Below are 26996 nucleotides of genomic sequence, written 5' to 3' on the forward strand. Positions count from 1 at the left end.
CTTATTGTACCGTTCTTCTTCCTGACAATCACCAAATTCGAACACCATGTCGAATGCCTAGTTTGAGCGATGATTCCTGCTGCAAGCATCTTCGCAAGTTCTTTTTGGACCAGGGGGGCTAACTTAGGATTAATCTGCCTAAGTTTCTGCCGAAAAGGTTTAGCATTTTCGTCCTTTAAGGGAATAGTATGCTCCATAATATCTTCCCTGTAGCCCTTCAACTCATCATAGGAAAAAGCCAAAACATCTCGATATTCACGAAGTAAACCAATTAACTTTTTCCTTTCCTCCAGACTAGTACCTTTACCGATTTTAACCATTTTCGGACTTTCAAAAGTACCAATGTTAACTTCAAGGTACTCGCCTGTGTCCAACTTGTCTTCTTCTCTCAGCTTCGTGGCATCATGCCGATCAAAATATTGCTCTAAGGCAACTACATTTCTGGGAGTGGGATTTATGATATGTCCTTGATCCAAAGACCCATCCTCGCCAGAAACTAGCCGGAAATCCTCAAACTCGTCTAAACTATTGAGAAAACGAACGACTTGCTTTTCATCATTAAAAACTTGCCAATGCTCTGAGTTGTCTGGGACAGATGGTCTGAATATTATCTCCATTTTAATTTTATCGTTGATTAACTCATCAGACAACTGGAAAGTGCTAGCAGCTACGGCAAGTTCATCTGCCAAACTATTTAGCTCTCTAGGAATTGCTTCAAGGTTAAGGGCATCGAAATGCTCCATAGTATCCCACACAGCATTTCGATAGTTTCTTAATCTCTGATTTCTACATGTGAATTTGTTCTTAAGCTGCATGATAACCAGATCGGAATCCCCCTTTATGTTAAGCAATTTAATCTTCAAAGCTTTGGCCAATTCAAGGCCCAACAATATGGCTTCATACTCAGCGGCATTGTTGGTTGCTTCAAATTCTAGACGATAGGCAAACTTGAATACGTGGCCAAGGGGAGACTTAAGCACAATCCCAGCACCCTTACCATGACTAGAGAACGCACCATCGAAATACATATACCAGACTTCATCCTTAAGATCTTTAATCTCATCATCGGGAGGAATTATGAAATTGGACATGATAGCATAGTTCCCGATGTCAGATTTTTCTTTAATTATCTCGTTATGAGGCTTTTTAGGATTTTCAACATGAAATTTCCTCTCAGGCTCTCTATTTAGTCTAACAAAACCGTCACCGCTAGGAGAAGGAATCATAGCATATGACCAATTCATCTGAATGCTTCCCCCTAGATCAGAGGCCCACTTCCTAGATAACAGCATACCCCAAGCATCGGGTACATCAACGACAACAATATCCATAACAACCATGATGTCTGGGTAGACTGAAAGATGAACTTGCAAATCCTTGATTAAACCATGTACCTCGATCTTCTTAGAATCCATGGCGCATATATTATAGTAGGGTCTGGAAACTCTTAAGTTAAGCTGTTCCATAACCCTTTTAGTCATAACACAAGCAGATGCGCCTGAATCCAACATGCAGTTATTCAATTTATACCCATTGACTAATAAGGTGATAAAGAAGGGTTGATGATCCTTGTTATCAGCATCTACGCTTTGCAGATAAATAGGAGCATCATGATAGTCAACCTCACGAATCTTCTGCTGAGAAGCGTTGACTTGAGGACCCTGAATTGCTTTTAGTAACTTGTCCCTTTGGGAAGGGATCTTAGCGATCTCAGACACGGGAACCCAGATTTTAGCATTATTAAACCAATTCCCCAAATCGACATCTATTCCAGAGTTCATACCAGGGCTTAGAGTTCGAGGAGGAATTTGATTTCCGCTCTGATCTTTATCCCTTCTCTGGTATGTTAAACCCTTATCTCTAGCAATTTCCAGAATTTTCTCAGGAGAGGGTTTCTCACCATATAACCTGGCCAAAATGTCATCTTCGTTTTCAAGGTTATTTATACCAAAAGCAGATCGAGGATTCACAACATCATAGCTCCTTTCCTTAACCTCTATCCAATCATTCATGGGCAAAGGGAACTTGCTCCCTACTACGTTTATTTGCTCACCTGTCCCAAGCATTCCATTATCGAGAAGTCTTCTGATAATGGGACAAGAGGACTCTTCGTGAAAATCAGCACAAGCACGACAGTAGGGAGGAGCATCATCCACCAGATTGGTAAGCGGATTAGGAGGCCTCTGCTCACTAGTTTGACCCTTTCTTTGCCAGTTATTATTTCTGTTATTATTATTTCGAGGCTGAAAATTTTGTGGTTGCGCTCTTTCCATTTGAATTAACCTATTCTGCAAAGTGTTTATCTCCTTGTTATGATTAATTTCCATGGTTTCAATTTTCTGAAGCAATTTGAGAACAAGTTCATTTTCAGGCTCTTGGGCTGCTTTTCCCTTAGTTTCCTTCAGTTTTGTAGCAGCCCTGTCATAACCTGGGATTTCAGACTTCCCAGAAGCTGCCTTGTCCTTCTCAAGTTCTACAGCTAAGGTTTGGCAAGCTCGATAATCAGTAAGTTTAGCACGCCTTAACTCATAAGATGGCTCAGGACCAAAGGCATCAATATAAAAATCTTGGAGAGTTTTATCTGAAGGTTTATAATCTTGAGGTAGTTCTTTAATAATGCTATTAAACCTTCTATTAAATTCCTCAACAGTTTCGTCTTCTCTCTTTCTCATCAGAGTAAGAGCTCTTACAAGATGTCGTCCCTCTCTTTTATCTCCATATTTTTCTCTAAATGAATTAATGATTGATTGTAAAGAGTCAAAAGAATTAGGAGGTTTTTCTGTAAACCAGTCATGAGCATCACCTCCTAGAGTCAAGATAAAAAGGGTCATCCTGACATCCTCATGATCAAAATCAGGAGATCTAGCGTACTTAGCCATCCATATGTTGAAATCTCGCAAATGGGAATTAACAGTAATGGCATTATCTCCATGAAAGCTAGGCAATTTGTCTATCCCAACAGATGGAATATCATTGGGGGCTCCAGGAATGTTAGAGAAATCACAAGGACCCAACAGACTCATGGTGTTGTGCCTAACCTGACCCCTAAAGAGCAGATGAACGTCAGAAAGGGCTTCTTGTCCAAGATTTGTAAGGAGTGCACGAGAAGCGAGTTTGTGTGATCGCACCCTGTAAACCTTTTCAGGATCCGGAGTGGGGTTGCACAGACTGCCTGGATGTCTTCTAGTGTACACTCTCGCAGATAATAATGGAAGTGGAGTCGCCACTTGAACAAGAAGTTAAGCACAGCAGAGCTTGAAAAACAAGGACCAAGGACAGAAAAACTCTATCCCCGGCAGCGGCGCCAAAAAATGTTGTCGCGCGGATTGACACGACAACGCTCAGACCGGGGGCTGTCACTCTGATCCCCGGTCTCTCCGTTTAAGCCTGTCTCCCACGGCTAAGGGGGGTAGACCCTGAGGAAAGATGAAGGCCAACTGCCAGACAGTTGGGCCAGGAGACGAAAAGCACTAAAATGACTTGACGAATTGAGCAGACCAGTGCCTTAAAAGATCTAAATGATTACTAGCTAGATGATCGAAGAACATGAACCACGACCAGCAATCATCAGGAAAAGAGAGCAATGCTTTAAATATTCAGTAAAACCACAACGCTCTTCAAGCAACGATATCCAGCAAACCTAAAGACACAAATTGCTTCAAGCGACAGGGAAACCAGATATCAATTTCGTGCTCAAATCTCAGCGTGAAAGATATAGCATGCATAAAAAGGGCTGAAACTTGGCAAAAGAAATTTTCCAAAATTTTTTTTTTTTTTTTTTTTTTTTTTTAAAAGGAAAATTTCTAACTAAAAAATATAAAAAAAATAAAAAATTTAAATCTAAATCTAAATTTTTTTTTTTTTTTTTTTTTTAAAGCTCTAACTTAAAAAAAAAAAAAAAAGAAGAAAGTTTTAAACTAAAATTTAAAAAAAAAAAAATGTGAACAAACTAACCTATGTTTTTTTTTTTGTTTTCTTTTTATATGCAATAAAATGAAACTATATAAAGAAAAAAAAATCAAAATCTAAATACGAAAATTTTAAACTACATGAAAATTTAAATAAATAAAAAAAAAAAAAAAAAATCTAAACTACACTAACATAACAACTACAAACTATACGTAAATTAAAAAAATTAAACTAACCTAAAACTAACCTACGCTAACCCTACGACTGTGCTAAAGACAGCACCCAAACACATTCGGAAACACAACGAGAACTGAACCGACCAAAACGCAATGGCAGAGATACGACTCTCGGTCTTTCGACGGCAAAGGAAAACGCGCAGGGGAAAAACGCTGTGATATCGTACTGGCCCGGGCAGCACTAGACCGAATCAACGCCACTATACACGCATTTGCTGAGAGATATCAAGACGCAGATGGAGGCTAGATGGTTTGCAGGTACGCGGGACGGAGGAGAAGCAACAGCAGTTGAAATGCTGAGCGCGTGAACCAGAATCGTGACCCCAGCAAACAAATCGTAACCCAGGCAAACACGTTTAAATGAAGACAGGCCGCAAAGGAAATTTTCAGTTTATCTGTGCAGGTCGAATGAAGCAAGGCTCGATGGAGGTGCTACCACATGCGTGAGGGGATACCTGGGCCAGCTACAGCAAACTAAAGAAATCGAAAAGGGATTGCAGGCACGTGAGCGGCTTTTCTTTTGTTTTTGAACCGATGCTGGAGAGCGGCTATGCCCACACGACAAGCTTAACCAACAGACTATGCAGAGGGATACGCTAACACTGATAGACACCGACGGCGATTGAAAGAAAGGTCGATTTCAGTTTGTGAAGATGGCAGCAATGCCCAACAGAGAGAAATGGCGTGAAATCTGAAACGATGGGGACGAAATCACTATGCTGGGGCAAAAAGAAAGATCACACAGCTGACAGGAAGGCGTTTTGATGGCATGCACAGGATTTTGATGCCCACATATGCACAGATAATGGCGGCAATGGAAATATAATGCATTAACATCAAGCTGGAACTCACACAATCATTCTATATTCATTGACAGAGGCTACAGCAGTAAAGAAACGATGGAACCTGGCATACAAGACAGCGCAGTAGACTTCAATACAATGACCAGCTCCTTGTACGATATCCGTAGTGTGGTTTACTGGTGTTGTCCCCTTCAAAATTCAGTGTTTAACCCCTGCTACAGCCACACAACGATATATGCGAGAGTTAAAGTGAGACCCTTCAAAACTAACCTCAAATCAAAATTTTAAAGCTCTGGAACAGCCAGATTTAACCATAATGACAGTAATGTTCTTGAAATATCAGAAGTAAATTCACTGTGAACTTCACTGTAAATCAGAAAAATTTCTCAATGTAAAACATGCAATAAACTTTAACAGATTAACCCGGGGCACAATCAGCTGGGCTCTGCACAGAACAGCCTGTGGGAGTCGGCTGGTTCAGCCCAGAACTTCCCCAAACGCCCACAAATAACCTTCACCCTAAAGTTTCCTGCACACCTCAAGAAAACATCAGCAAACAAGGGCAAGAGATGCTGCTAGATTTCAGAAGAAAATGGAGATACCTGCCATTTTCCAGAAACCCTACAGCATTCAGACCCTAGCACGTGAGCAAGATACCTGTGCTCACAATGCTCTAAAAAAAATCAGCTATTTTAACTGTTGAAAAACTGAAATATGCAGAAATTCAAACACCTCACAGCAGTTCCAGAGAGTAACACCAGCCAGTTTGAAACCCCAAAGTCTTTTTATTAATCAGAAATCAGTTTACAAGAGAGCTTTCAGTACAGACTCACAGATCAGATAAACCTGAAAATGACCTCCTAAGACCCTACATAAAGGAAATGATCCCAACGGCTAGTTTTGGGTGATCCACAAAAATATTATTATTTTATTGCTTAGGGTTTTTGCTTCATGCTTTTTTATTTTTTTATTATTTTTTATTTTTCAAAATTTTTTTTTAAATTTTTTAAATTTTTTATTTTTTTTATTTTTTATTATATATGAGTTTATTATTTTTATTCATTAAAAAAAAAAAATATTTTAAATTTGTTTTAAGAGGGATCATCAAACCCAGCCGTTGGAACCATCACCTAGCACCTAGGACCTAGGACTCATGAGGGGATTTACAACATTTTCAACCCTCAAGGCACATTTCATCATGATTTTTACAATTTTTACAATTTACATCTCAAAGGGATGAATCCACTTTAACATAGACCCTCATAGACCACCCAGATCTGCGACACAACTATAATCTAGCAGAGTAACACGCTAGGATTCTCCTAAAGTCCTAATAACGAAATGCATCCCGGCTTTGGGGTTGGGTTTGAAGGAAAACTCTGCCGATCCATGGATCGGTGAGACTAAAAACCTCCCGGGACGCAGATCGTCATTAGAAAGTTAGGTCCACCTAGGCAACTTTACATACATGACTCTGATCTGCTTAGATTATTTACATTTCAAACATGCAGACTGGGTTTACAACAAAAAAGATCAAGCTGTCGATGACTGTAGGCTGGCACGGCCATGTCGCTCAGGAGCTATCCTTCTCTGCCAACAGGAAGGAGGTGTACTGCAGGGGTAGTTGACCAGTAGTGGTCAACACATATCATAATGATATTTTTTGTAAACAATATATGACTGTGACAATGAAAATTTGAAGTTTGAAGTTGGCAATTATAACTCATTGGTAATGATTGTGAATTATGAATATGATGCTTCGTGAAAGACTAAAGTTGTTTCATTTCATTTCATTATTCATGTTTCATTTTATAACATTTCATTTCATGTTAACAGTTAGAAGTTAGGACTTAGAAATATCTAAGATATTACTTCTTGTAATGGTTAAACTTAGCTTACAAGTACAACTTTGGTGATCAATGATGATAAATGTTATATATTGAATTTTCAATTTTGAAAGCTTGAAGTTGAAACTTTAAGATTGAATTTGATGAATCATGATTCACGAGACTCAATATGTTGTAGTTGTAATATGTATTTTACTAACTTGTGGACATGGTTGATGAAGATTATAATTTCTAGAATCTAGATGATTGATGTGATATGGTTCAATGATCAATCTATGTTTTTTTATGTTTTTTATATCTAATTCATCATTCTACATGTTTTTGTTGACATATATGTATCAAAAATTAAAAAATATAAAAAATATATATATTTTTAAAAATTTGCTCTCGGATTCGCTCCCAAACCGGGAGCTTCTGAAAATGGTCGCTCCCGCTCCCGTTTTCGCTCCCGCTCCCAAGTAACATTGAACAAGAACAAACACACCACATGACACCATTATTTTTGGACCAATGTCCCCGGAAAAACCCAATGCGAGAAAAGGGTGCAGCTATCTGAGGGTTTTCTTATTAAGAAATATTAGAGTACAATCTGGGTGCCGAAACTGGCCTACCCAACAGAGAATTTCCTTAGCAGCTATACCTCACAGTTTGAGAGAAATCTCTTGCCTGGAACCCCGAAAAATCCTTCCGGCAGCTCCTCAGCACAAAATTGCTCTTCAACCCAAGCGTCTGCCCAAACTGGAGTGCGTCAGCCCCTCTCTGTCTCAAGTTGGCCCCGCGTCAGCCCCAGGAGGCCCTGCATTAGCCACGCTGGCCCCTCTAGTGCTCTACGCAGCACTTGGCTGCCTCTGCATGGCCCTGCGTGAGCCCTTGCTAGCTCTGCGTCACTCTCCTCGGTTGCTACGCTGCTCTCCCGACACAATCTCTGCCTTCTCTATTTCTCTGTACTCAATAACCCTCAGTTGCTCTCCCGATCACTGATTCTATCTCTCTTAGCAAACCCCACTCTAGAGAATAGAATGACTGATCATCTAGTGTACCTCTCCAAGTGACCCTCAAGTCTCTTCTTATACTTTTCCTGTTGATATCTCAACGGCCAAGATTAAGTCCCTAATCAACGGCTAAGATTAGATCTGGCTTGATCAATGTCTTTTGAACCACTCTAACACAGATTCATATTAATACACATTAATATTTTATTTTCCCTAAGTTTAGACTTAGGTACTCCATTAAAAATATTAATTATTTTAACATCTCTTGATCTGTTTAGAATCTACCCAAACCCTTTCTGGGTATTGGAGATCTCATGTGCCCTAAACTCTCCACCAAATTTCGTGGCTAGAGCACATCCGATGCTACCCCAAATCAACACTCCCTCTTAACGAGGACTATGCTCTAGCAATACTCCTCACTGAGTATTACTCTAATCATCCGGCATCAGTACATGTGTTGATGCTAGGCCTTCCTGCCCAACATCCTCTGCGCTGCTGCCTCCTATACTGCTACCCATGGTTCTGCCACTGCTATTGCTGCATTTGTACGACAGCTCCCTCTACATCTGTGTTGCTGTTGGTCCTTTCTCCCAGCACTGCATCTGCACTGCACCTCCTCTCATCAAGCTGCATCGTGCAGCCCACTACTGCAGTCCAACTCAGTTACCGAGAAGTAAGTAACTAATCTCCCAACTGATCTTCCTGTTGGTCTAGAAATACCCACTGATGCTGACGCTCCCTCTGTCGCTGACAAGTGCTCCCTCTCTCTGACCTCTGCACTGCTGCAACAACTCCCTACATCTCGCACCGTTACACACCTCACTGTGCCTTCCTGCACTGGTGCAACACTCCTATGCCTCTCGCACAACTGCAACCTGCTAGCTCTGCGTTGTCTCGGGACTCTTGCACTGTAGCTCTCTAAGTCGCTCCATCCGCATCCGTCTCTACCCACCCAGCCAGTCCTGCTACTCCTCTTCGGGGCTCCCATGGCAAGGTCTAATCCAAGAGGTTGGGTACCTCGAGGATCCTGCCCCTCATCGCCTGTAGTCTGCCTGACTACAACACGATGTCTCCCCACTTTCGCTCAAGTGGTGCATGTGCACTCATGGCAGAGTCATCATCTATCAAAACTTCCTTCTCGCCCTGTGCTAGTGCTGGCTTAGTCTCGGAAGACTCTCCCTTACTCTTCTTCCTTGCGCACTAGGTCGCATAATGACCCATCTTGCCACAGTGGAAGCACCTGATCTTAGAGAAATCTTTCTTCTTCTGCTTCTCCTGCTTTCCCTTAGATGCGAGGGCCACATCCTCCTCCTCCTGCTTGACCTTGATTCCCTTGCTGCCGCTACCTGTCTTCAACTTGATCTCTTCCTGGCAAAGAGTTGCCCACATCTCGTCCCAAGGTAGGAGAGTCCCTCTGCCCAGGATACTCTAGACAAACACTTCCCAATCTTCTAAGACAGCATTCAAGGTTGCCCTCACCATAAGCTCCTGATCCAGTGTCGCACCTATAGCAGTCAACTGGTCTCGGATCTCATTCAGTCCTCCGAGGAAGGTGTCAATCGATTGACCCTTCTTCATATGATACGACCTCATGTGGTTCTTGAGCAACATTCTTCTCTGCACAGAAGTATGCTAGTACAGGTTCTTGACAGGCTCCCACATCTCAACTGTCGTTTCCTTCTCGGCTATATGTGGTACCACATGATCCTTGACCCCATCGAGGATAATGCACTTGGCCCTCGCTATCGCCTCATCGTACCTTTCATTCATTGGGGTCAACTGGGACAGCTATAACCTTCAAGGTGAAGTTCTTGACATGATTCCTGTCAAGCACTGATAAGATTCTAGCCTTCCAGACTGCGAAGTTTGATGCTTCGTCCAGTCTATCTTGGTCTCTTACTTCATGTAGTGCCATGATGCTCCTTTACTTCTCTCCTGGAAGTTCTCTGTTCGACTCCTCTGAGTCTCTACTTCCTGTCTGGAAGTTCTCTTCTGGACTCCCTCTGAGTCCTGATCTGTTTAGAATCTGCCCAAACTCTTTCTGGGTATTGGAGATCTCATGTGCCCTAACCTCTCCACCAAATTTTGTGGCTAGAGCACATCTAATGCTACCCCAAATCAACAAGTTGGTGCCTAACATCATGCTCCTGACTCATAGCAGATTCTTTACTCCTATTGCACGATCTCTGCCCTGATACCATGTGAAAATTTCTAACACGAAATTCTACTGCTGTAACTGATTTATTTCTCCTACTTATTTCTCACAATAAGTTGTTTACAAAACCCTTCAGCAAACATTAAAATAAATACTACTGCAGTTATCACATAATAGCATAAAGAAAAATAGCAGTGATATACAAGCACAAGAATCAATCACATCAACACAATTCTTTTTTGACAATTATCACCGGAAAAACCCAATGTAGGAAAACCGGTGCAGCAGATGAGGGTTTATTTATTATTCTTCAGCAACAATCTCTTTACAAGGAATAATTTTGCAGTACATAGAGAAACCTTCAAGAAAACACCTGAGATAATTTTCCACCTCAGCTAGGAGAAATTCTAACACCCTAGAGACCCTTTAGCCTCCACAGCATCACCTCTACATCATCTACGTGAGGACTACATGAAAACTAGTCCCTGCCTACATTGTCTCTCAAAGCTTTCCCTCTGTGTTGTCTCTTAGAGCTCTCCCTCTATGCTGTCTCTTTGAGGCACTGCGTCGCCTCCTCCTCGGTCCATGACTGATGTTAAAACCCTCCTCTTCCTTCACCCTGCAACTCTCCCTCTGAAATCGAAATCTTTCTCCTTGAGAATCGATTTCCCTCAGGATACTGAGTATTTGCCCGGTGTGTCTCCCAATGACACTCAAATTTTCTCTTATACTTTTCATGTTGATGAATAAACGACCAAGATTAAGTCTCTAATCAATGGCTAATATTAAAACAGACTCGATCGTCATCTCTTAGAAGTTTCTCACCCGTATCTTTACTAATACCCATTAATATTCTTATTTTCTTAAGTTTAGACTTAGGAATCCATTAAAAATATTAATTATTTTAATAACTCATCATCCGAGTGGAATTTCTCCAAACGATTTCTAGGTATTGGAGATCTCATGTGTTCTAGCCCCTCCAAAAAATTTTGGAGCTAGAGCACATCTAATGCTACCCAAAATCAACAGGCCTTGTTACCCAACACTTCGTGGGTGATATCTCCAGTAGAAATTTTTCTCCATGATGAGCCTCAACCAGTAGCCCCTTGATGCCTCCTACTAGCTCGTTGTGCCATTTCTCTGCCACCTGAGCCAGCCATGTTGTCCCTCACCCACCAGTATTGATCGTATGTTTGAAGGTGGGCCTCGTGAATCTAAAGGTATGTCTTGTAATTTGGTAATTGAGTATTGAGTTTATTTATCATGGATACTTTTGGGTATAGATTGATGGGGGGATTTGGCGGAAAGAGTGAGCTTAGTTTCTGCTCTTGTCCCCTTGATCTTTTTTGGTTGTTACCCTTGGATCTTAGTCCCGTGAGATCTCCTTTATTGATCATTTGGTTCTAGGATGGTACTGCTTGGGAAACACCGATTTTGGGTGTGTGGTCCTGCTCCTTCATCCACACATATCACTCCCTTTCCACTCACTATACCCCCATTTATCTTTTCTCCAACCTAGGTCCACATTCCCATTCTAGGTCCACATAGGGCTAGCCTCCCTATTCCCTTGCCCCCACCTTGGGTTAGGCCTAAAATGATGCCCCGGAGGTTGAAGCAATTAAAAGAAAAAGTAAAAAGCATAATTGTCCACATTTAACAAGAAATTGTACCACAAAATACGAAAGATGGTCTAGGCAAAAATAATTAACACATGGGCAAAAGTCGACACATGAGGTCTACCCCATCCATGGCCATCACCCTGGCTCCATGGGCCTTAGATGAGCCTCCTCTATTATTCAGGAACCCATGATTTTCCCAACCCCTAGAGAGCAATGAACCACCGTACCTCAAAAGTTGTAATCATTTTTATATTATATACATCATGCTCTTGTCCTTTGAGCACCAAGCAGTTGTTTAGAGAAAATTCATAAAAGGCAAAAGGCATATAAAGAAGAGTGAAAAAATCAAGGTCGAGGCTCCTCATGTACCGCGACTGCTCCCTCCTATACATTATATACCCGGGTGTGGGCTTCCCTTTATTTAGCTACCAATATGCCCCATTATGTGGCCTAGGGCTGCCCTCTCATTCCCTATTCCATCTCACTTATTTGTCACTTGCCACCCCAATTAGAACGGTGTACCTTGGACATACTATCCCCTCTAAGGGTTGAAACCACCTAATAAGGTACTTGGCTAACCCCCTTTGGAGTTTGGAGACACTAACACATGCCAAAGTCCACTACAGAAGGGCATGCCATTATGAAGTGCCCACTTTGTTATCCATGGTTTGTAAGCTCCTTTACCCGATTATTCTAATGATTAATTGTATATGAAACCTAGGGGACGCATTGGATCTTATGCAAGATTGCAGGTAGTTTCCATTTGGGTTTGGCTTCCCCATATGGGATCCTAACCCCTAGAGGTCCACATTCGCACATGTAGAGTGTGCATAGAGAGCCATGGGCCTCCACAGCAGCAGACAACACTCCACAAATACTCATGGATGGTCAGAAACTATTAGCGATCCACTTTTGGGAGGATGGTGACATGATTGGTACACTATGCCCAGCAGGCCTGCACAGGAGCCCCACACTCTTGGCAGGTGTCCCAACACTTATACGATGTCATGGCAGCATTGATTCCACCACCTGGATATCTTGATTCATATGGAGACCCATGGGGTCATTGATGTGCCCTCAAACCCACTGAGAGAACCACAGGTCTACTACTTGGAGAACAAGGAGACACCCCCTTGTCCATCATATTCTGAGGAATTTATTCCTCAATATGGCAAATGAAGATGTTATTGATCAGTAGATGGCTGAGATTGTATTGTGTTTATTTCAGTGTTTATATGGTTAAATAACTTGTTAATGTTTAAACAAGTAGGCGAAATAAACCAGAGAATACAAATAAAATTTCTAACGGGTTAGACTTAGAAATTTCAACACCAACCCATTTTACAAGTTTGCATGTGTTTGTTTAGGCCCAACCCACTTGTTTTGTCATGCTAAAATAATTTTCAGTATGCATTCATTGTAAACAGTAAAGAGTACTTCTACTATTTTTCACTTTCCTATCAGCTGAAAATTAATACAAAATTTAGGCAAGCATTCACACAATGAGACACTTATTTTTGGTCATGTTGCCCACAGAAAAACCCCATAGCCTCTTGAGGAAAACTACTCTTCAAAGGAGGATTTTATTGCTTAAGAAATTATAAATTAAGTATAAACATTCACTGTGCTTATCTCCATTTTTCTGCTATAGCATTAATTGCAATTTCTGGAAATTTATGCCCACTGAAATTTCAGATTTCCACAAAATTTACATGTCCAGAAATTTAGCAAATTATCTCTACCCAGCTCCTCAAAAATTGTGCCCAGAATCTGCGTCGAAAGCAGAGATGAAGTCTGCCTCGATTTCTATGCAAAAGGCTAACTGTACCTCCACAAAATTCGTACCAAACAGCTGTTGAAACCTGCCTCGACAATCATGCTACCTATAGGTAACAGTCCCAAAATTTGTGCCTTGGATTTCGGGCTAAACCAACACTGTTCCTCCTCAAAATTCGTGTTGGTCTACTCCTTGATTTCTGTGCCTCCTCAATTACTGCCTTGTTCTCCTCCTCGAAATTTGTGCAACCTCTCTCCTCGATTTTTGTGCCTCCTTGAAAATCGTACTACGAGTACAACTCCCTCCTAGAAATTTGAGTCCTCTTTTCTCTGCTGCAATTTCTCCTCCATGAAGTTTCTCCTCTCATGTCTTCTCCTCATGCTCTCTCTCAACTCTGAAGTGAAGAATGAGATCTCTTCCCTCTTTTGTCTACTTCAAAAAGATTGAATCCCTAAACTCAAGATCGAATGGTTGAGATTTAATCTCCAAATTTCAAGATGTGTGGTTAAGATCAATTCTCCCAAATGAACCCCCTCATACATTGGCCCCATTACTTAAAAATCTCCTAGTACCTTTTTCAAGTTGTGTACCTTTTTTATTTTTCTCATAAAGTGATTTTTCAACTCACTTTAATATTAGAAAAGTACACTGTACTTTACACATAAAGTCACCTTATAAAATACAAGTTAGTTTAATATTAGAAAAAGTACCTTGTTCAACACTTTTAAGTACATTTTCCATCCATGACATTAATATAACTCATAAATGTCACAAACACAAAAGTAATTAATGTGTTCATTAGGCTAAAAGGGATAAAAGCATAGTAACATCTCTCTTTGGTACTATTTCCAACAATAAAGGGGGCTGAGGCTGCCTATACTAGAGGGCTGAGTTCACTATTTCCTTCCTAGCTGAGTTTGAGACCTCAGTGGGACGAGTTCTGAGCAGACCTGGGTCACGTTCCTTCCTCTCTTCACTGGTCGTGTTCCTTATGCTATCGGGGTTTTCTGTGGCCAAAGATGATGTGGGAAAGAAAGCCAAATGCTGTCCTGAGGAACAGAACGAGTTATCTTCTGCTGTGACCATTGCATTCTGGTCTGGAGACCTATCTGTCGGCTGTAACGTCCATACCAAAGGGCTGAACGTGACTTACCTATATCAGTCACCATGGCTGAATGTGACTTACCTATATCAGTCACCATTCTGGTTTGGGTGCAACTTGGTGGGAGCAGAGTTAAGTGTTATATCAGTGCTGGGTGATTGCTGGACGTAACTATCAAAGCTAGAGGCAGAGGAGTGTCATCATTGTTGCTGGAAGGGGTCATTGTCATCTTATCTCATCTTATCTCAGAGATATAATCAGGTACTTTGCTTTATCATGTTGTATCAACTATCTTATCAGTCCATTAATTAATGGTATATCAAATTCTGAGCTCTGTAATTCTGAGATGATTTTAAAGGTATAAATCTATGTTATCGGATCCGTGGGTCTGGGTAGTTGGATCTGCGGATGCCTGGATCAGATACGGATTCACTTTAGAGTCCTGTTAAAAAAAGGTGTGTCAGAACATTTCAAGTATTATTGAAAAGTCTGTTGTTGGATCCCCTGTGTCAGAACATTCCAAATATTATTGAAAAAATTATTGTTGAATCCCCGATTATTTAGTGGCTTGTGTGGACTTTTGAAATATTATTGAAAAATCAATTGCTGAATCCCGTGATTATTTAGTAGCCGACCAGGTCTGACATCAGCTTATTATGCTGCCATTTTTAAATTGCCAGCTCTCATAGGTTTAGTCCGGGATGGTTTTTAATAAATTCCTATTAAATTAATAAATCCAATTCACTTTATAATCCAATCTAAATAGTTTGTGTCCCTTTAATTTAATTTGTGTTTATAATTTTATAATAGTTGCTGTTATGTTTTACTTTAATTGTAAACTAATTAATTTGAACGCATACTTAATATTAATATTTATAAATAATATATTAATTTTAAAGTTATTAATAAAATATATTAATTGTTTTATATAAGTATTAAATTTTACAAATGTATATAAATTATAAAATATAAAAATTATAATTTTTATTTATTTTTTTAAATATAAAAAATATATATAAATTATTTGTACTAGCCGTTTCTTTGGCGTATCCGGATCCTGGATTTTAAAAAAACTAGTGGATCTGTATCCGGATCCTGATCCGAATCAGTATCCATATCCTGGTAACTTAGGTATAAAATGCCCATTTTGCTATTGTGTGGTGCACATGGGTTAATGTATTCCTTGCTGACTTTAATTTGACGTATATCTTGCATTTGGGAAAGCCTGGGGTGTTTTACCAGCATTGTGTTTATGCATTTGAAACTAAATTGAAGAGAAATGAACCTACAGCCATATGCTCCTACACTGTTTGACAAAACTCATCAAAGACAAACTCAGTGAAACTCGGAGATTTTAGTGGCAAAAAAATTGGGTATTCCAAGCGGGAATCTTAAAGCAATGAGTAAATGCAGTAAGACACATCCAAGGTATTTTCATCTTTCTACGAATTTAGTAGAAAGCCAATAAGTCAAACTATCAAAATTGCTATTTCATGTTAAGATCCAACCGTTTTCTTTTCCCTGAGTGGCTTCAAATGGATGAAAATTCCAGTGGAGCAACTTGTGCAACTACAGGCATAACTTGGCACACTTTGAAGAAGATAGCTTAGCTTGTTATAAGCAATCTTTTATGGAGTTGTCTTTAGTGCGACTTATGGACTTTTCGGTGCCGGAATCCGGTGGAAAAATTTGAGGTGAAATCTTGATTTGTGTTATTTAAACTAGTTTTTTTATTGTATATATGGATTCAGCACCCTGGAAAACCCCTAGGGTACTTCGATTGCACAGGATTACCCATCAAGCTTGTGATTTCAATAAATTCCTGCCGGATTTTAAAGAAATTACACCGGAAAAACCCACCATAAAAACTTCCAAAAAGTCGCACTAAAGACAACTCCATTTTTTATGATTCCCATTCAGTAAATACCTAATAAAATAAATTTCCAATACTTAAGCTGTGCATGTGTATTAAAACATATTATAAATTGCTTGTAATATATATTATCAAACGATGAAAACGGTCTATAAAATAATAAACAGAAATAAAGTGGAGCCAACATATTTCAGCCATCTTTCAAACCGTGAACAAATTGATTCATACATGAAAAAAGTTATGCTCACCAGTTCCATCCACGCTATATCTGACTCATAGTAGTCATTTGAAAGGAATGCATCACCCTTAGCTTTCAGCAACCTCTTCAAACTGTAAGCAGAAAACAATGCATTCCCATTCTTCCGATCATATCACAAGATATAGTTAATTACACAGAAAAAGTGAATATTATGCAAGTATAAAAAGCACCCCATACCTTGGTGTGTCGGCAACATTTCCAGCTTTATGTAACAAGCCGGCTGCATCTTTCAAATAACTTTCATACTCTATCGAGTATGGCACAATCAAAAGATTGTGGGCATTGAAAGACTTGACATTGCAGAGCTGATTAACTGTTGATAACTCCATATGTGATGGCATATTATTAAAGAATGAGTCTTTTGGCCTTCGAATTACAGTGAAATAACCAACAGCGGAATCCTGCTGGTCCTTGGGTAAAGTGCTCTTCCATAAATCAAATTCCTGGTTTGTCAAATCACAGGAACGATTTTTTAAAAACCCATCAATTAGTAAAAAAATCTGAATTTCCTCCCATGTAATGACGCATAGGATGGTTTAGGGTGGTGGATACAACATAAGATAGAAAAAATATAGACAAGTTCATCGCTGAATACCGTACTTATTGAAAAATACATTCAACAGTTAGCCAGGGGAAGATACTGCTGATCCTAACTTAACAAACTCACTATCCATGATATAGATCTCTTATTCTCTTTCTCCACTAACTTCCATTATGCATTCATGAAAGAAAAAAGGAAAGAACTTATACTAATGTCTGCTACTGCCTAAATTAGTTCAACGGGTGTAAAAAATACAGCAAATAATAACAGAAAAATAAGGGATGCAGTGTGATTCATTTCAGTAATTTCAATCCCACTTCTTCACCCCTGTGAGCATAACTCGATGTAATGACTGCTAAGTGGGATATTTAAAATCATGAGAAATTGGTCAGTTTCGACTCAGACTCAGACTCATGGACACAAATCATAGATTAATGACTTAGTCTACATGGACAATCCTGAAAATAATTCCCATATGTCGGAAATAGTAAATTTAAACTACTCCAAAACAGTAAACAGTGGAGTCATACTCAATCATCAACATCTGAAGTCCAAAGTTACAACTGAAAATTAACAATGGACCGTAAAAAAAGAGATCAACATCAAATGAGCATCAAGGAGTCAATGCCATTGATTGGTTTTCTACATCCATCTCCTATAAAAAGGCATCCGGACCATCAATGGGAGTGTCACTATTTAAGCCAATGTCACTCTCACGGGTAACAAAGGCAAACCATATCTCACTCTAATCTCAAAGTCAAATGTCAAATAATTTGTAAACACTGTTTTAAACTCAAAGTCAGAGACCGAATCGGTCCAGGGTCAACTTTGAACTCAGATTGATCTAATTTCAATGACTCGGTTTACTAAAAAATAGATAAATTATTTAAATTTTAATGAAGAAATAATATTTTAAGGATTCCAAACCTTGATTCAAAAAAACTATAGAAATTTTAAAAGAAAGCATTATGAATAAATGACCAAGAGCATTTAAATGACAAGCAACACTCCACCATTACTTCTATCGGGATCCTTGTCATTAGTATCACACTTTGCCTCTTGTCGTTCACTTGCCTCTACGTTAGAAGTATCCTTGTCATTAGTATCACACTTTGCCTCTTGTCGTTCACTTGCCTCTACGTTGATCCTCTAGGAACATCAATCAACACAACCCAATTTTGATAGAACTACCTAAATTCAACCCTGATAATATGGTAGAAAAAGCTTTGAATACCTAACCAATAGTTTTGGTTTGAGTGAAGGGTGCATTTTTGCTAAGGCCATGATAGAGGAGTTCAACTATCAATACCAACAACATCACGACACATAAAGGGCTTGGTACTCTTGATTAAATGTCAATCACATACCCTCATGCATGATAGAAACCAAGGAAAATGTTGCAATCCTACCCATCCAAAAATCCTAAAACCTATCAAGTCTACTAAATTTTGAATGGGATATGAAATTCTACTTTCTTCGTATAAGTCTGATGAGGTTGAAACGACTCTCAAACATCCTAAAACAATTAATGGTAATGTTAAAATTTATGTAAACGTTGACATTTTCTTTATCTTTCCTTTTTGTCCCATTTTTCCTCAACCTATGTGAGACTGTTATATAAAAATTAGTTAATTGTAATTATTAGTTAATAAGCAAAGGGCAAGATCAAGATCATCCCCATTCACTAAGAGGCACCCAAGGTTGTATTTAAGCCAGGGCCTCTCACTCTATAATTCACCATTCAACAATTAATAAAATATATATATATATATAAATATGGATTTCTAAGTTTTTATGTTCCATTTGGTATCAGAGCGGGTTCATCTTCGACTAGTAGTGATACAGTTGCAGTTTTACTATTCTTGTTGATCAATTCATCGCATCCCGTTGACGTTGTCTAACGCCACTGACCACTCTGCAGTCACACTCCAATTCCACATCCCTGCCACCGCCCTGTCTCACTCACGGTCTAGCCCTTGCCGCCATTCGCATTGACTATTCCCCCGCATTCCACGTCAGTGATCAATCTCTGTCCAACCCCATCATCGCTCCCATTTCTTGTCAACGGCCTTCAACCATTTGTTGAAATTTGATGACTAAAAAAAGTTTCCAACAATCCCAACCTAGTTTTAATTTCACCTTATCACTCTCATTCAGTTAAATGCCCTTTCCCATAAACATACATTCAACATATAGAATTCTGGAAATGAAATTTTCAAATTAAAACACATGGGACTATCAATACAAGCTGAAAATAAATATGGACATAACCAGACTAGCAACACACATAAAAAATACACACAAATTTTTGGTCAACTTAGACCCAAGCAAAACCCCTTCAATCTTCTCCAGGGAAAACCTGTTAGAGAGCTCTTCAAATTTATTTATCTTTCAAGTTCAGGAAAAATGCATTTGCAGACAAAACAAAATAGCAAAATACAACTTATCTCTTCAGCGCAAAACTCCTTGAAAACAGTGCCCACTTTGCCTCGATTTTCGTGCCCACTTGAAGCTAAAAATATGTACTATACAGATACGACTATATGAACTGTCCTGTACGGATTTTTTTTCAAAAAAAAAAAATTCTCAAAAACTTTTCTCAAACGGCATGCAACTCACAGCATTCAATGTTGTTCATATTGTGCCTTCTTTTGTCTTCTAAACCTTGATTTCCATGCCCAACTTTGTCCAGAAATCACTCCTTCAGCTTGCTACAACAAATTTCTCCTTCAGAACTTTTCTCCAGCTCTCAGCCTCCTTTCTCCAATTTGCTCATGAAGAATGAATGCAATCTCTCCTTTCTTTTCCCCCTTTTGTTTCCCTAAATGACTTTTGGGCAACCCTAAGATCTAATGGCTCAGATTCACTTACTTAGATCAAGGGATGAGAATAAATGTGCATTTAATTCTCACTTTCTATTTTTTAACTCACCCATTAAATAAAGTACCCACATTGTACTTTATATCTAAAGTCACTTTTCACTTTGTAATTTAATATTGACTTTACCACTTATAAAGTCACTTTCACTTTATAAAGTCACACTTAGGAAAATAATTATTTTGGACACTTTTCCCTAGGTAGAGACTAACCCATGGAAACCCACTTGTCCAAGGTACATTAAAATCAACACTCCCTCTTCTCGAGGAAAGTGTTCTCACCACACCCATTTTGTCCCTAAAATGGACATGCTTGCCTCTTGGCAAGGACTTTGTGAGAACATCGGCCACTTGCTCATCTGTTGATATATACTCCAGCTTCACTGCCCCCTTCTGAACATAGTCCCTGATGAAATGATAGATGATGTCAATGTGCTTTGACCTATCATGAAACACAGGATTCTCCGTGAGTTTAATGCAACTCTGATTATCACAGTGAATAACCATTGAAGTCAACTCCTAATCAAATAGGCCATACAACAACTTGCGAAGCCAAATGGCCTCACAACTAGTCTGGCTAGCAGCCATATACTCAGCCTCAAAAGAGCTCAAAGCCACTGACTTTTGCTTTCGACTGAACCACGACACAACTATTGAACCCAATCCAAAGCAACACCCTGAAGTGCTTTACCTGTCAGAAGCACAGCCTACCTAATCTGAATCTGTGTACCCTGCCAACCTCACTCCATCTCCCTGCCTATAGTCCAGACCATAATCAATAGTCCCCTGCACGTAGCGAAGAAAGTGCTTTGAAGCTACCCAGTGCACCTTCCTAGGCTCAACCATGAACTGCCTAAGTGTGTTCACTGCAAAGCATATATCTGGCCTAGGGTTGACCAGATACATCAAGGACCCAATAAGCTACCTGTTGGAATTTCTAAGTCTGACACGTTGAAACCCTCCATGCACTTTACTGATTTATTCCTACCTACTTGTTCTGTTAATTAACAAGTTATTTACCATGTAAATATGAAAATAAATACAAGTGCATGCTCAACACATTACAGATCATGAACTGAAGGAAACAGAAACAAGCACACAAATGACACCATTATTTTTGGACTAATGTACATAGAAAAACCCAATGCGGGACAATCGGTGCAGCTATCTGACGGTTTTATTATTAAGCAGTTCTTTTCTGAGTACACTAGGTGCCAAACTGGCTAACCCAATAGAGATAAAAAATCTGGCAACAATACCTCTCTTTAGAAACAGATATTCGGAAAGCCTAATCCATGAAAATCCCTCTCCAGCACAATCTGAAGCTCAGTGTCAACCCTGCTTGCCTCTACGTCAGCCCGAAACCCTCTGCGTCAAACTAATGAGGCTCTGCACAGCCTCTTTGGCTCTCTGTGTCACTCCTGCAACCTCTGCGTGGATGACGCAGGCCCTTCTGGCTATGCGCAATCTTTGCTGCCTTTGTGTAGCTCCCTCTGGCTCTGCATCTGCCTCTCTCTACTTCTGCGCTAGTCTCTCAGCACTATCCCTGCCTTTCTGCCTCGTACTCACTGCCCCTCGCTACAACTAATCACTAATTCTATCTCTCTTAGCAAACCCCACTCCAAAGAATAGAATGACTGATCACTCTGGTGTATTCTCCAATTGACCCTCAAGTCTCCTCTTATACTTTCCTCGTTGACAAATCAACGGCTGAGATTAAGTCCCTAATCGACGGCTAAGATTAGATATGGCTTGATCCATGTCTTTTGGACCATTATAACACAGTTTTATATTAATTCATATTAATATTTTAATTTCCTTAAGTTTAGACTTAGGGACTGCATTAAAAATATTAATTATTTTCATATCTCCCAAACTGTTTAGAATCTGCCCAAACCTTCTATGGGTATTGGAGATCTCATGTGCCCTAACCTCTCCACCAAATTTCGTGGCTAGAGCACATCTGATGCTACCCCAAATCAACACTCCTTCTTAGCGAGCACTGTGCTCTAGCAATACTCCTCACTGAGTATTACCCTGATCATCCGGCATCGGTCCCTGTGTTGATATTAGGCCTACTGCCCAACATCATGTGCACTGTTGCATCCTGTACTGCTGCCCATAGCTCTGCCACTGCCATTGTTGCATCTGTACGACAACTCCCTCTACATCCGTGCTGCTACCCATGGCCCTGCCACTGCCACTATTGTGTCTGCACTACATCTCTCATCATGCTGCATCATGCTGCCCATAGCACTACCACTGCTAACTGTTGCACTGCAACTCAGTTACTGAGAAGTAAGTAACTGATCTCCCAACTCTAACCTCTCTGTCAGGCTAGAGTACTCCTGATGCTGAAGCTCCCTCTGTCGTTGACAAGTTTTCCCTCTCTGACCTCTGCATTGCTGCAACAACTCCCTACATCTCGCACCGTTGCACACCTCTCTGTGCCATCCTGCAAGAGTGCAACACTCGCGTGCCTCTCGCACTGTTGCAGCCTACTAGCATCGCGCTGCCTTGGGAATTCTGCATTGTAGCTCTCTCTGTCGCTTCATCTGCATCCGTCTCTACCCACATCCGCTAGTCCTGCTACTCCTCTTCGGGGCTCCTGTAGCATGGTCTAATCCAAGAGGCTGGGTACCTCGAGGATTTTGCCCCTCATCGCCTATAGTCCGTCTGACTACAGCTTGATATCTCCCCACTTCCGCTCAAGTAGTATGTGCGCACTCATGGCACAGTCATCGCCTCTCTCCACTTCTTTCTCTGCCCTTGTTGGTGCTGTCTTGGTCTCGAAGGCCTCTCCCTTGTTCTTCTTCCTTGAACACTGGGTCGCATAATGACACAGCTCCCCACAGTGGAAGCATTTGATCTTGGAGAGGTCCTTCTTCTTTCGTTTCTCTTGCTTTCCCTCAGATGCTGGGGCAACATCCTCCTCCTCCTCCTTCTTGACTCTGATCCCCTTGCCGCTGCTTCCCGCCTTGCTTAGCCTTCTGATCTCTTCTTGGCGAAGAGCCGCCCACATTTCCTCCCAATGTGGAAGGGTAGCTCTGCCCAGTATACTCTAGACAAATACCTCCCAGTCTTCTGACACTGTGTTCAGGGTTGTTCTCACCATCAATTCTTGATCCGAAGTGGCCCCTATGGCAGTGAGTTGATCCCGGATCTCATTCAATCGACTGAGGAAGGTGTCGATCGATTCTCCCTTCTTCATCTGGTATGACCGCAACTGATTTTCTAGTAACATCCTTCTCTGCACAGAAGTATGCTGGTATAATTTCTTTACGGCCTCCCACATGTCATTTGTTGTTTCCTTCTCGGCAATGTGTGGTACTACATGGTCCTTGACCCCATCAAGGATGATGCTCTTGGCCCTCGCCATTGCCTCCTCGTACTTGTCGTTATCAGCTGGGTCAACTGGGATCGCTATCGTCCTCAAGGCGAAGTGCTTGACACGATTTCTGTCAATTACGGATAAGATTCTGGTCTTCAAGATTGCGAAGTTTGAGGCTCCGTCCTGGTCTCTTACTCCATGTAGTGCCATGATGCTCTTCTACTTCCCTCCTGGAAGTTCTCGATGTGACTCCCTCTGAGCCTTGATTTCCCTCCTGGAAATCCTTCTATCAATGTCGAGATGCCCCCTACTCTAATCGTCTATGCAACTGCACCACTGATCCGGATTTCTCGGCTAGAAACCCTCAGTAGCACCTCCCTCCTTGGCCTTGCCCTATTAGGTATTGTTCTGACTACAGTACCCCACCACCTCTACTCTGCAACTTACCAACAGCCTCCTAAACCCCAACAACCTGAAAATGAGAGCTCCTAGGCTCTGTGCAGTCCAGGCACCGGCAAACTAGCTCCCTCAGCCAACTACGTCAGCCCTCCTAGCCTTTGCGTGGCTCTGCGTGAGCCTATCGTTGCCTCCTTCAGCCTCTACGCAGCCTCTTCTTGGCTCGAACTTGATGACACAGGCACTACGTCACCCCTTCCTTACTGCTTCACTGCTAGGAACAGCTTCTGTCACTCGAGACAGTTGTTTTCTGTTGCTACTGCTCTGCTCTACTGATGTCCTCAGTTCTCCTGTGATCTACAACCACCCTCTGATACCATGTTGGAATTTCTAAGTCTGACACATTAGAAACCCTCCATGCACTTTACTGATTTATTCCTACCTACTTGTTCTGTTAATTAACAAGTTATTTACCATGTAAATACTGAAAATAAATACAAGTGCATGCTCAACACATTACAAATCATCAACTGAAGCAAACCGAAACAAGCACACAAATGACACCGTTATTTTTGGACTAATGTCCCCAGAAAAAACCCAATGCGGGAAAACTGGCGTAGTTATCTGAGGATTTTATTATTAAGCAGTTCTTTTTTGAGTACACTGGGTGCCAAACTGGCTAACCCGACAAAGATAAAAAATCTGGCAGCAATACCTCTCTTTGGAAACAGGTATTCGGAAAGCCTGCTCCACGAAATCCCTCTCTAGCACAATCTGAAGCTCAGCGTCAGCATTGCTGGCCTCTACATCAGCCTGAAACCCTCTACGTCAGCCTATTGAGGCTCTACACAACCTCTCTGGCTCTCTGCATCACTCCTGCAGCGTCTGCATGGATGACGCAGGCCCTTTTGGCTCTGCGTAGTCTCTGTTGCCTCTACATCGCTCCCTCTGGCTCTACATCTGCCTCTCTCTGCTTCTACGCTGGTCTCTCGGCACTGTCCCTGCCTCTCTGCCTCGTACTCACTGCCCCTCATTGCAACTGATCACTAATTCTATCTCTCTTAGCAAACCCCGCTCTAGAGAATAGAATGACTGATCACTCTGGTGTATTCTCCAACTGACCCTCAAGCCTCCTCTTATACTTTCCTCGTTGACAAATCAACGGCCGAGATTAAGTCCCTAATCGACGGCTAAGATTAGATCTGGCTTGATCCATGTCTTTTGGACCATTCTAACACAGTTTTATATTAATTCACATTAATATTTTAATTTCCCTAAGTTTACACTTAGGGACTCCATTAAAAATATTAATTATTTTAATATCTCCCAAACTGTTTAGAATCTGCGCAAACCCTTTCTAGGTAATGGAGATCTCATGTGCCCTAACCTCTCCACCAAATTTCGTGGCTAGAGCACAATCAACACTACCTATACAATGTGGGATCCACCAAAATAGAATCTAAAGCATGAAACTTCTTCCAGTTGGTGATCATAGGTATAGACATGGGTCTACAATCTGCCATGTGAAATCTGCTCAACACATCCACAGCATACTGCCCCTTCCCCAGAAAGATATGCCCCTCCTCCTGCCACACTTCAAGCCCCAAAAAGTAATGCATCAGCCCAATGTCCTTCATCTCGAACTCCATAGCAAGATCCTCCTTGCAACCACTAATCAGTCTCTCTACCCCACTAATGAACAAGTCATCAACATACAACACAAGAATGAGCGGATCATCCCCTACAACAATGTAGTACAGGTTCGGATCTACATCAATCTTCGTGAAACCCATCTGCTGCAAGTATCAATTCTCGAATACCAAGCTCTCAGAGCTTGCTTAAGTCCGTAGAGTGCTCGCCTCAACCGACATACATGGGTCTCCCGCCCAAGTACCTCAAACAAGAGGTAGTGAGTACGGAACAAAGAGGCAGGAACAACACTAGAATATCAGTGCGGAGATTAGAGAGGTAGATGCAGAGGCAGCAGGACTGCGCAGTCACTAGAGGGCCTGTGTGGGTGAGGCAGAGAGGCCCAGTGCTAACGCAAAGCGACAGGAGCTTACGCAGAGGGTTTGGGAGCTACGCAGAGGCCAGCAAGTCTGACGCTGAGTCTGGGGAAGGGTGCTGTAGAATTTATCTCTGTTGGGTAAGCCAGTTTGGCACCCAATTGTACTCAAGAATAGCTGATTAATAAATTCCACCTCTGTTGCACCGGTTTTCCCACATTGGGTGTTTTCGGGGACATTTGTCCAAAATATTTGTGTTGATGCATTTGATTCTTGTGCATGTATTTGTTTCTGTATTATGGTGTGATGTTTGCAGCAGAATTTATTTTAATGTTTACTGAAGGGTTTTCGTAAATAACTTATTGTAAAATAAGTAGATAAAATAAATCAGTTGTCGCAGTGATAGAATTTTCACTGCAAATCACACCTTGAAGGAATTTTCAGTGATGCATCTGTACCAAACCCTTCATGTCAAATTTTGTGGCTAGATTCTTCTTGCAGTCCCTGATGAGCCTGGATGATCCTGTTAGGAAGAGATCATCCACGTATAATGCTAGGATTAGAGGCTCATTCTCTAACACTAGATAATACAGATTTGGATCTGCGTCACTCTTGGCAAATCCCACCTTCTACCACATGTTCTCCTGTAGGAGTGTAGCTCAATTGTACAACACCTCGTTGGACACAGTCTTTGACAAAGTGACACTAAATATCAATATGCTTTGACCAATCGTGAAATACTGGATTCTCAGAGCTTGATGCAACTCTGATTATCACATATGATCCTAGTAGCCTCCATCTTTCTTCTAAATAGGTTCACAAGCAGTTTCTAAGCCATATGGCCTCGCACGAAGCTGTGCTTGCAGCCATATATTCTGCCTCAGCTAAGCTCAGAGCTACGGATTTATGTTTCCTACTACACCACGAGGTCATTCCTCATCCAATGTTGAAATAGTACCCAAAGGTACTTTTCCGATCCACTGAACTTTCAGCCCAATCTACATCAGTAAATCCACTCAACCTGATATCCTTACTCCTGGTGTACAAGAGTTCATAATCAATTGTTCCCTGTATATATCTGAGAACATTTTTGGTTGCTGCCCAGTGCGCCCTCTTTGGTTCCACCATGAACTGACTGAGGGTGTTGAGAGCGTAACAAATGCATGGCCTGGGATTGACCAGATACATCAGGGACCCTATGAGCTACCTGTATAAGGTGGGATCAACATCTTTGTCTTCTGATGCATCAATTTTCTTCCAGTTGGTGATCATTG

The 26996-nt window shown here is 41.0% G+C and overlaps 1 protein-coding gene across 1 annotated transcript in view; it reads right to left on the bottom strand.

The window, feature by feature from the left end:
* NUDT3 (nudix hydrolase homolog 3) overlaps positions 1–26996 on the bottom strand; it is a 587520-nt gene that overhangs the window by 333969 nt on the left and 226555 nt on the right. The window contains exons 10-11 of the mRNA XM_089374741.1: positions 16750–17015; positions 16562–16643 (exon numbers count right to left, since the gene is read on the bottom strand). Of these exons, the coding sequence (XP_089230867.1) occupies positions 16562–16643; positions 16750–17015 (348 nt within the window). The remainder of the gene's footprint in view (positions 1–16561; positions 16644–16749; positions 17016–26996) is intronic.

Source organism: Pinus tabuliformis, chromosome 8, assembly GCF_031772625.1.
Source record: "Pinus tabuliformis cultivar Carrire ecotype Pingquan chromosome 8, CPIR1, whole genome shotgun sequence".
NCBI classification, from domain to species: Eukaryota; Viridiplantae; Streptophyta; class Pinopsida; order Pinales; family Pinaceae; genus Pinus; species Pinus tabuliformis.